At 36.8% G+C, this 12,699-nt stretch overlaps 1 protein-coding gene across 5 annotated transcripts in view; it reads left to right on the forward strand.

Annotated features, from left to right (window-relative positions):
* Positions 1-12,699, forward strand: part of gramd1bb (GRAM domain containing 1Bb) — a 55,791-nt gene that overhangs the window by 454 nt on the left and 42,638 nt on the right. For all 5 annotated transcript variants that reach the window (XM_077611164.1, XM_077611167.1, XM_077611168.1 and 2 more), the window contains exon 2: positions 11,685-12,683. In XM_077611164.1, coding sequence (XP_077467290.1) covers positions 12,274-12,683 — 410 coding nt within the window. In that variant the 5' untranslated portion in view covers positions 11,685-12,273. The remainder of the gene's footprint in view (positions 1-11,684; positions 12,684-12,699) is intronic.

Here is a 12,699-nt window from a genome sequence, read left to right on the forward strand (position 1 = left end):
AAATAAATTTCCTTTAAAAATATATACATATAAATATATATATATATATTATTATTTTATATACATATTTTTTTAATTTTATATATGTGTGTGTATATATATATATATATATATATATATATATATATATACACATACATATATATACATATATATATATATATACATATATATATATAAATATATATACATTTTATTAAAAAGCATAAACAAAATGAGATCAGTGATGAGTAGGTATTTGATGAGTGCAGTTTATTTAATCAGTTCATGTCATAGAGGAATTTGAATAAAAATTAGCATTAAGCATTTGATATCCTTCCTGCATGTGAAAAATTAATAACTGCTGCTAGGTGGACTTTAACCTACCATTTGGCAATGGCTCAAGTCACTGCATGACTATTTTCATCCACAAGACAAACCCATCACTTGCTCCTTGCCTTGCACTTGCTCTTAACCTCAAATAGTAAAATGGTTCATCTCACAGAAGAGTGGAAACTGGTATAGATGTGGTGAGTAAGAAGAGTGGTGCACTTTTCGGACAGATTCAGAGTCACGAAACCCCCCACCCCCCTTTCTACCATTGTGCATCACAACTGACGGTCTCAAAATAGCGCATCTAATCCAATCCTGCGTACACACTCACCAGCTCAGTGTGCCCGTACACACAACATATAGTGTATTCAATTTTTGTGCCATCATTGGGAAAGCAGCCATAGGATTAGATTTTTTTTATGTATGTGTGTGTATATATACTATATATAAAGATGAGTCACTACATCCGTCCTCAATACATGAAACACCTTTTATTCTGTCCCAATTGTATTGTACCGTTCAGCAATTAAGAAGCAGAAAACATCATTGTCCTTAAAGATTTTGCAATTTTTAGCCATCCCTATTTAAGGCATCTGTGACATCATAAACACATGTTCTAGTGTACAACAGTATTCTAAAAAACTGAGTTGACTGGAGGATTTGTCTGCCTTGTGATATTTGCATCTGATTGAGTATAGCACAGTGTGCTGCTCTGTGGTTTCCTCTATGAATGCACACCAGTGAGTGAGTCCAAGTGGAGCGGGACGAGGAAGTGCAGAGAAAGGAGGCGGGCGACGTATGGTGAGAGGGGGGCAATGGCATTGTGCAGTAGAGGCAACAGTAGCAGGGGGGGGGACGTTGTGATTCCTGAGAAGGAAAGCATCCTTCTCGCTTGCCTCACAGCTGAAGGAGAGCAACTCTTCCTATTTGCCTCCTCATTTTTGGGGAAATACACTTTTCCCCCCATCAATAGAAAGCAACAGGGGAGGAGGAGGTAGGCTTGCTTCCTTTTGTAAATCTGCTTGACAGATGGCAGAATGATCTTTGACTCTACTCCACACGGAGGTAACGTATGCCATCTCGTTTTTATAGCGTTTTAAGAGCAATATACAAAGCTGCATGCTGCTAACGTGTTCTGTCTGCATGGTTTGCCTTGAATGTGCTTGAGTGAATGAGCCAGTAGGGAATATGTCCCACTTTCACTAAATGTTTGGGTAGTGTCAGAAGGGATGTGATAGTTGAGAACTGAGTACTTTGACCCCATCACCACCCCATCAGCAGCACCTAGATTGAGAGGACGTGTTTGTCTTGACAGGAGTCTTGAGATAAAGGTGCTTCACCTTCGTCAGGTATTTTGAGTAGTTAAAGTGAAGGGTGCCACTTTAGCGTCAGCCCTGAATTTCTCACCTGACATCATCCATAAATAAAGTATTTTGCCCTGAAATACACTAACCAACAGCTGTGGCTTTTTATAAATGGATAGGGTTTTGTCTAAAATAATAATACAATACATCTGCTTTTTAGAAATGTGATTTGCCTTGAAATGGAAATGCATGAGGTCGTCAATATTTAATAGCCTTCCCAATATTTGTTTGTTGTGGACTGTAGCAGTATGCAAACTAAATCATCATTTGGGCTTTTTTCTCTACTTTGTGCTGTTTTGAACTGAGAATTAGCATCAGGGGATTTGGATAAATGCCATTCTTTTCATTTTAGGAAAGTCTTCACACAATGTTCTAGCTTCTCCCCAACATTTGACACCGTAGGACACATATTGTTTGATTTCCTTAAGAAAATACAAATCAAACAGATTTTCAATATAGGGAAGTTAGCTTCCAAAACAATATTGTGTGACACAGGCTTGCGCACGCACACATTTTCAACATGATCCTCATAACAAAACTTCAGTCAGAACATTAATTTGACCTATTTAAGAAGTTGTTGCATTATAATTGTAGTGCATTTTTTTTCTTCTGAAACTACTGAATTTCACAACCATAGCTTGCACAAGACATCTTTAGAAGCCTATGACTCCTAAATAGTAAAACAATAATTTAGAATGCTATTTGTTATTCTAATCACAAGTATCCAAGTAGACAACAGGGTTGATCACACAATTGATTGTGTGGCTGGTCTCCAAATGCTTTCTTCATGGTGCAATAATTGTGGTATTGATAACCATTTTTTCTATTAGTGTAGGTTTATTTGCAGTTCTGTAATACTACTGTTAAGAAAAAGTACTTGTGTGCTTTTTCAACTCTCTGAAGTGCTCTGTCTTATAGGAACAATTTAGGAACAATTCTATACAGTAAAAATGATAAACTATAGATCATATGTGACCACATGGAGGAAAAGCAGAATAAAACTGTAATGCTATGTGAACTGTATGATAGCCAAGTAACCAGCCAGGTAACTTATGGGATTCCTATTTGAGCTTTAATAGATTAGATAGATACAATTTTTGCAGGATCATTTATAAAAAATATTTTGACAGGAATTCTGCAGGATTGGTGTGTGGAAAAAGAGTTATCCGATGTTCTTTTTTCTTTTCTATATGCCAAAATTAGCGAGGTCATGATCAAGTGCCAACAATTAATCTTAAAGTGCCATTTCTGACATTGCCTAGCATTGTGGTCAAAGGTACGCATTCTTTCCTTTCTTAATTAAAAGTAGATTTCTTTAATAATCCCTGTGCTAATAAATAACCTTTATTAACATTCCTCCAATAATCGCCTGCATGCCTACTCTCTCATACGAATGAAAGGCTACAAAGGATTACCGTACTTAGAATACTTGACCGGTATTAGTAGGTGTTAATAGAAGCAATATTGATCCCATTCATAGAGCTTGTGTTTACTACATGTATTGTATGCATATATATGACTTGAATCTTCTTCTCATTGCTGACAACTTTTACATACAAGTGCCAAAACTACAATTACAATATCACTCGCCATTTCACTCCCAAGTCTTTCTTCAGTCTGGTTTCATAGCAACAGCGTGTTATAAGAGGTCACTTCCCCTCCCTCTAAAGAATTAAGTAATTATTGCATTTCAGCAACCTTTTTTTTTTTAAATAAGGTTAGGGCAAAATTCTTTGATCTACATCCTATTAAGCAAATCACTGCTGTAATTACCTATGTAGTGAATGGCATATGTCAAATGGCTTAGTTAAATCCAGGTGTCCCCTATGACATCTGGATATAAACTGTGTCATTTAGTAAAACAAATGAAACTAATTTTCTTTGAGCTCAAGCAACAAAGCTTATAATGTGTGCATTTTTGCCCTTAGGAAATGATTAACCAACTTACTATTTTGTTCCATAATTGTGTCCGTCATTAGGAGACTGAATAAAAGTAGATTGTAATTATTACCTATGAATGCTAAACACACCCTTAGCAGCTATTATGCATGCATAATGTACTATTATACTGTCCATGTTCCACAAACAGCCAAAGGACAACATTAAACTCCACCAAACACTGTTTCAAAGGGCAATGAAGCAAATGTTTATACAAGATGAAAGCCGTAAATTGCAATATGTATTGTTCACTGGACAGGTTAAATGCGTGCTCTATTCTTTACCCACGATCATCTGTGTGATGTACCAAACACCTCGCCTTTTTTTTAAACTTGAATTTGACTTAAAAACAAATATATGCAGTATCATAGCATGGTTTTAAAATAATATTAAGTGGTTTGTTAAGAAACCTTAAAGGAACTTGTCGTGCCCTTCGAGTGTGAGATTGTGCTTAAAGTTCTTAAACTAATTTGCTACTGGAAATTGAATTCTTGCAGCAGAGTTTTATTTCCATACCCAATAGGACAAGCTATTCACAGTGGATGATAAGATGACATATTAATAGTGTGTGGATGAATTTCTCATAATTCCTACTTCAAAGTTGGGGCACCAGTGCACCAGTGTAGTACAGACCAAAAGTCCTTCTGTGCTGATTGGTTTAATTAAGATTTGCACGTTCAAAATACACACGTAATTACGTTCGTTGTACACTAGAAACAAAAGTGGAAACTAATTGTTCTAAAAACACCAGCCAATATTTTTCAGTGTAAACCATAAATCATGATTAACCTCACAAGAAACTGCAATTATGCAATCAGTCACTTTATCAATTCATCTGGAAGAGAAATACAAAATGTATAAAAATCTTGTTTTCACATCTTTCAGGAACAGATAAAAAGGGCACAACTCCTATTTTACTTAGCAAAGCTTTAAGCGTATGTCATCTTTGAACAACAGCTCATACAACAGCTCTATATCAGAATTCTAGTAACAATCAAATAATTAAAAACATGACCGGAATGATGTCTTCTGCCTCGTAAATCAACAATCTTTGTGTGTGTTTGTGTGAATGTGCCATTGACTTCTTGTTTGTTTTTAACCATTAATCAATCGCCCACTTTAGTCCGGTAGTCTGTTCAATTTAGCTAATGAATGAGCATATCGATTGGGAGGAAAAAACTCAACTGAACATAATAATTGCAGACCAAAAGTAAACCTATCTCCACCATTGAGTATGGAGTAGATGAATAGATTAATACCATTTTCTTTGGCTGCAGAACGGATCAGTGCTGTAATGAACTACTTTTGGGTGTCTGGATGTCCATCTAGCAAATCTAGATGGACGTGCAGAAACTTACAAGTATTTATGTACATCCAAGCATTACACATTATGGAAAAATAAGATGAATTATGCATACATCGTGTAATTAGTGTATTGATTAAACCCGGGCTGGTAAATAATCATTTCCCAACACATTTTAACATTCAACAAATTAAGGTCCCTAACTTGATGAAACATTATCTATCATAAATTATAGACATTGACTACATGTGTTACCATTTATCTCAGATAACAAAATGGTGATGTCTTAATTGGATTTGATACTTTTACCAACATTTATACTTTCATGCAAGCTGATGTTTTCCTCTCTGAATTACATTAATGAATTTTCTGGGTATAAAAGTGTTAATACTGTCATTGTCTTGATGTAAATTATCGCTTCCCCTTGCTTTAGGATTTCTTTCTCATTGTATAATGTAATATAGGGTTGTTTTTTTTATACTCAAAAGGTTTCCATCCTAACTACACTGACATATTGTGAAGTTTACATGTCCTGGTGTGTAGTTTTTATGCTTATTAGAGCATATTTTTAGCATTTTTCTGGCAGCAGGTTGTCTGTATGCCTGCAGACGGTGGAGGAAGGAAGAAAAATTTAACATTCAGCAACCTTTTCAGCATAAATTGAATTTTCTCCAATAGACAAAATGATTTATTCACTCCGTAATAGATTGACTGGACAAAGAGGAGATCTCTTAAGGGATCCAATTGGGAAAATTCATTCAGTATGAATATAGACAGGTGAAATCTTGAATGGAAAAACACTAGCACTGATAAAGGCCTGCATATCAATAAATTAAGAGCTGCATTTTACATTGAGTTAGCATAGTTTGTTCCCCAATCTGTAATACTAGCCACTATAAACTCTTTAAAAGTCATGAAACATGCAACATTTCTTTGTTAATTATATATGCCGTGCCTATTTTGATGTTTTGTTACCTGGAAACATCATATATTGGAACAATAATTTTTATATCAAAGTGTTTCGTAACCTGAAAATGTTGTCGGTCGAAGAGATGGTAAGTAGAAGTACCACTGTAGTTAAAGCCCAGGTTATGTGGCTTGATTTAGGGGCGGGGAATGAAACAAAAGGTGGTTCCTTTGCTGTGTCCGATGTTGTGTAATATTAGCATTGCTGCACAAGACTAACCTTAACCACACATTTCAGATGTTAATGAATTTGAAGTGATCACTAAGGCCTTCTGTTCATTCTTTATTCTTTAAATGGACTTCTCTCAGTCTCCACTGTGAGCAAATGGATAACTGAGATGGGATTTTATAAGCACGTTATTTGGCAGTGATGCCAGGACTTTGAATGGCCAACATAGTTACTGTGTGCTTGCACTGAATTACTCTCGGTGAATTCACATTACAACCAAACCATTTAACCGCCAGTTCCGTTCCCTGACAGTACAAGCTTGTTCTAATTGTCCTCTTTTCACATAGTAGCTTTAGTGTCATACATTATTTGTCATTGTATTAATGTAAAACAAATGTGTAAACATGAGGAAAAGAAAACAACCCCATTATTAAAATGTAAGTATAAGCTCCAGTGCTTTTAATTACAACTCAAGTTGGTGTGAAATTCTATTAACAGTTTTCAGCAGTCATAAAATGCCACTTGCAGTGAATGAATACATGCTGATTATTTACTCAACTGTAGAGAGTACGCATGTATGTCACCATCAAATCTTAGTCGCAGCAAACTTAATCACCAAAGCACATTTTATCACGTGATCTACATTTTGCTATATTAAAATAATAAATCAATAAATAAATGGAGAGAGAAAGGAAATATAGCATGCTTCAATGTCTGCATATTTGGACCCAACTAAAGAGGCAATACAATGTGAATCACGATATCAAATTAAGAACTATGTTAACATGTATAGTATTTTTCTTCTATTTTTATTGTTTGGTTTTTCTGGGCAGCTTTTGCATCATCCAATTCAATAGTAAAATTCACATTATTAGAGTGTGTCTTAATTTGCTTGAAGACTTATTTACATGTGACATGAGAGCATTTTCATACCAGCAATTTGCATGAAGGCAAAATATAAGAGCCATCATTTGGCATTTAAATAAACACCTGACCAGCATTATGATTTGTTTGGACAATGTAATCAGACCTAAACTGTGTTACACAGTGCTTTCATAAAGCTATTGGGTGTTTCATTTGGGAACACTGTCACAATGTTTATTGTTGTATACTTTGCAGGCCAGTTATTTTTTCACGCGGGAATTCTGTACCCACAATGATATCTTACAACAGTACAAACGTAATTAAATTCATGTTAAATTATTTTATTATTTTATCCATCTTCTGTTCCACTTATCCTTATAAGGATTGCAGTTGCACTGCCAACTAAGGCCAGAAGGCAGCAGGACACTCTTAATTAATTGCCAGCCAATCACAGGGCGCAAGGAGTTAGTAAACGGTTTTCTTTTACTGCAATGTTCTGCTGGGCTGCACAAGGAGAATACAACTGCTGACCCTTGAACTTTTAAAATTAAACGCTGACGGTTTAACGGGAATCTCAGCTCAAAGTTGTTTTCCCCTGCCTGTTAAGGAATATATAAATTGGATGTGAAATGAAGGGCTCACTTCCTTTAGCTTGTTTGTGAACCTTTAGGGAAATGGTTTTACTGCTGTTATGAATATAGTCGTCAACTCTTGAATTTAGTGAGTGTTCAGTAAATTCTGCATGATTTACTTTACCTTTAAATTGTGCTGTCCATGCACATTTTCGGAGCTACTAAATAGTTGTTGAAAGAAACTGCAGACTTAGATGTTTTTTCCCCCATGGTGAAATGGCTTCAAGGCACCATAAAATGTTTGAATATACACTATTATATATTGTGTGGATCCAAAATAACAGAATTCACTGACTTACTCTCAGCACTCACACAGTTGTGTCACATACAATATAGTTTACCTTACCATTAGTGACAGTAATGGTTTTTGTGCTGCAGTTGCTTCACAGTGAAGCTGACAGCGCGCAACATTATCACCATGACCCGTCCTGGAAATGTTGTTTCTGTGAAAACGCTTGCTACTGGTTTCTTAAAACTGCGCTTTAGTTTTACAGCATGGATTCTAGGTTCGTGTCCCTTTCGGCTAAACTCACTTTGAATGCACCTCACACTCCCAACAGCCTCTCTCTTCTCAGCTGGTTTGAAACTGCCAGGCCTGGGAAAGGTCTCCTTTAAACAATGGTAATTGGCAGTCTGTCTGTATTTATTAGCAGGGAATGGAGGGGATTTGTTGTACATTAAACTGTTAATGTGTACGCAATCAGTTTTTAATAATCCTATACTCATTGCAAATTTCCACCTTTAATTTCAGATAAGTATGCATTTGAATGTGGCTGCCTAAATTGCAGAGTGATTAAGATTGCTTTAGCAACTCCTCCTGGCAGCCTTTTTCAGCCCCGTGTGTGCAGTAGTACAATCTATAATTGTGAGACTCATTATTTGCTACTTGTGATTAGAATTTTTTTTCACTAAATGTAGGAGCGACGAATAGATAGGTTATTAAAAAATGGGCAGTTGGGGTCTTTTACCCTTGGATTTTTAAATGAAGGCTAGAGTAGGACTATCCAGATAAATATGGCAAGCTTGCAACAACGCTTGACATCGGAGACCATAAAGTCAGCTGTAATTAAACTCTGCCAACTGACGAACAGCCGTGTGGTTAGTCTTGCACAGTGACACGATAAAAAGCTTAGTTGCATTTCCGGACAATTGAGCTTGCAGAACAGATTTCAGCGGAGGGGTTACTTTGACTGGTTCGGTTCAATAAATCAGCACTAATATCATTAAGAATTAAGTAGTAGTTGCTTTTTGTAGAACATGAAAATCACCAGATTCTCAATTTATTGTGTTGAGGCTTTATTATGGAGGTGTCACTTGACTAAAGTGAAGGAGAATGCTTGAATCTCAGCAATGCTTACTTCAGTTATATGCCGTTCGAGTGTTCCCATGAAGAATGACAATAACAATTAACACCTTCACATTTTTTCTCCTTACTGAGTTCTCCTTGACAACAGTGCTTGTTGAATCTCTGTTGTGTTTGTCAAAGCCTGACAATTATATATATCCACATAAACATTTCATTATTTGCTTTTCGCTGTGTAAAAACACAATGTTGTTAACAACAGTGTTGTTAAGGAAAAAAACTCATGATTCAATGCAGTTATAGCTCTTTACAATAGAATAAAAGGCCCACTGACACAATCAATGTGATTTCCACTCTTTAGTATTACATGAGAAATCAAGACTATATTTAACCACAAACTCTATCTGAATATAATCATTTATTTTTAAAAAGGTCCGGCAGGCATGGACCAAATATTCCACTTCAAAGGATTTTGTTTATAAAACACAGTTTTCCCCATTAAAGAATGCTTTAATTTAATACATATCTATGGTATCACATGAATAAAATCATCCCTGTGTTACTAAAACAATAGTAACTTAAGTTCATTATAGCTTGTTACAATATATGCACATTACTAAAATCCAAATCATAAGATTCTCTTGAATAGCATTTCAACAACTCAACTTTTTTCGACTATGCACATATGCTTTAAAATGTATTTTATTGATAATGTTGTTAATTTAAAAAATATATTTAATTTATTTTATTTATTTGTTCATTCATACTGGGTAAGCTGAAAAAGAGGTCCTCTTTAGGAGACCATGAAGACAATTTGTTTGGCTCAGACACAGGACTTTGGTCCACATATTTTGTCAGTCAGCAGGCTTTGCTTCAGTCATTCCAGCAATGATTATAGCAATGACCCTGCAGCCAAATAGCTTGGAGCACTGTGTTCTCTTAAATCGAACAAGAATATTGTAGTCACCCTTTTGAAAAAAAAAATTTTTTTAATTGTGTTTGACTCCAGTAAACACAGAGTGCACTTTTTGCCTCGTTAGCCTATCCTTCTTAATTTATTGACGTTTATTTTATAACCTTTCTGAGTTGAATTATATGCCTGAAAAAAATTAGGGTTCTGGGGAGAATATCTACTAAAGATTTTTTGCATTAGTAGCAGTTGTTTCTCCATTAGGTTTGTTAAGGCTTGGCTCTGAGTTATCACAAAACTTCTTTTAGTTATATATTTTTTCATTCATTCATTTTCTGTACTGCTTATCCTCATTAGGGTTGTGGGGGGTGCTGGAGCCCATCCCAGCTAACCAAGTGCTTTGGTGGATAGCAAAATTCATATCTAGGGGCAATTTAGAGTGTTCAGCCTAGCATGCATGTGTTTGGCATGTGGGAGAAAAACGGAGTACCCGGAGAAAACCCATGCAAGCATGGGGAGAACATGTAAACTCCCCACAGAAAAATCCAGACGGCGGTCAAAATGCTGCAAGCTGTTGTGAAACAAAAATCCATAAAAGTCTGTTTTCTGCTAGTTTTGGAATTCAAAAATGAATCAGAAGTTGTGATGAACAATTTAGTCTGACTCTGATGGTCAGTAATAATGCGTTTTGAAAAAAGTAAGATCGGTTGTTTTTTTCAACCCAGTGACAATTGCAATGTGGCACAGCCTCTGTGTGTTTTGTCCATCTTTCATGACATTAATGTATGGATGACAAATTTATCAAAATGGGTTGACAGAAGATGGCTGGACTCCTCGGCTTCCACCTGCTTTGCACTCTGCTTTTTAATATTGTGGTGTTCTCACATTGCACAGGTGTTTTGTATCTGCCATATGGTTTGCTTGATTTTGTTTACGCTTTCTCATTTTAAATGTGAAAGAAAAAACCTAGCAAAAATCTACGAAGCAGCAGGCATGAGCACTACATTCTTTGACATCTCACTTTAGCCTGGAAATAGCATCTGACCCAAAGCTGCCAAAACATGAGGCTGTAATGAGAAACGTCTCGCCATGGCTAATTCATGATGTTTTCCTGCTTCCGAACCACAGCCTCCGGGTCACCGGGAGTATGTTTTAGTATTCACCCCTCAGCCATGCATAAAAGATGGTTTGCATGAATGTTGCTGCTCCCGTTTCCTTTCCTCTGCCATAGCTCCTTCTTTAGAATTTTTTCCAATACTAATTAGGTTATTTTTGATCAATAGAGCGAGATTTATGTACTCTTTAAAATGTATGACAAGAAAATTCAATAACATAGTTTGAACTTAAAAGATGCATACCCATTAACATATAATTACGGTAATGTAATGTTTCTCACAAGTATCTACTTAATATCCAATAATATTTGTTTAAAGCAAGCATACACAGCATAGAAAAAATCATGAAATAGTGACTTGTTCGCTGAGCTCAATTGATAGTTTATTTATCAAGTAAAATATATCCTCATTTGAATTAATCATTTTATCCTACGATATTTCATTTGTATAAATTGTGCTGTAGTTATTTGCGTGTGGCTTTCACGTTTGATGAATGAAAATATTTTTGTTGATACAGTTGATTGCTGCTTAAATGTCATTGAGCAACCGTGGAAAGGTTTATATAATATGGTATTTAGGCTTGTGCATGATGGTGGCTTTAGTCATTTTGTTCATACAATCATGTAAGAGTGTGTAACTTTGTACACCCATTCACTACAATGCTACCATTTTTTGTGATTGACTTAATGGTGTGTGTGTCCGTGTATGTGTGTGGCTGTTGGGTATGTTATTGATTTATTAACTTGGCCATCAGCACCATCAGGCTTATCTGAACCCTGCAGTTCTATCACTTCACTCTAACCCTTAGGCTGTAACTGCGTGGAGAAAATGATACCACCCAGCGCACAAGATTGGATGCCACAGCCAGGCCTACAACAACCAGGATCAACTTTACAATAAGATCATCAAATTACCTCACTAACCTTAAACTACATCAACATATACCATATCAAAGGTGCCCTCCACATTACCAGGGGGCTGAGGTGATAGCTTTGGCAGGAAAGACTGGACTTGACCTTGTCTGCAGGTGCCCAGAATGGATGAGGACAGGGAGTTGAGTTACGCTGCCTGACATGCCTTATACATGTTTCATCAGTTACTTAGAAGCCCCTTTTGTTATCTAACACCACCCCTGTCTCCTCCTTTACCTGAGAGTTTTGTACCATAAGAATATCCTCCAGCCACCAAACAAAAGTATATCTTCACAGACACTCGTCAGACCTAAAATAGCTGCTATCAGGACTTAGCCATTTAGCCATTACTCTAATTGATGTTGTCTGAGGAGCGTGAGGACCACCGACTAGGCAAGGATACGCTGTATATTGTTCCTGTGTTCTTCAAAAGCTTCCAGGCGACAGCTCCGTCATTCCTGAATTGAAATAAGTAGTGTATTTGCCATGAGTGACACACTTAGACCACCTTCGCTCCAAGTAAGCATTCCGAATGATGTACCTGTCTACTCCGATGGAGGTGGCCACTTAGTGTCAGAGTGCTCCATGAGATCTAGCTCCTCGACCCCGACTCTCCGCCGCAAGCGCTTTAAAATGCGTCGCATGAGAAACGTACCCAGTGAGAGGGCGCAGGAAAGCGGACAGGACAGTGGCATTCACCTTAAGGCTCGTTCGCACTTTGGCTCCAAGGAATACCTTCAGCTGCCCTCCATTGAGATCACCCCATCCAGCGATGAAGATGCTCCCTCTTCATGGTCTAGCTGCTCAACGCCCAGTGCCTCTCCACGGCGGAAACGTTTCCTGTTAAAGAAATGGCTGAAAGTCAGAGAGAAGAAGGACCAATGCAGTGAGAGCAGGTTGGTATGGGCCTTC

The sequence above is a fragment of the Stigmatopora argus genome, chromosome 10 (genome assembly GCF_051989625.1).
Source record: "Stigmatopora argus isolate UIUO_Sarg chromosome 10, RoL_Sarg_1.0, whole genome shotgun sequence".
NCBI classification, from domain to species: Eukaryota; Metazoa; Chordata; class Actinopteri; order Syngnathiformes; family Syngnathidae; genus Stigmatopora; species Stigmatopora argus.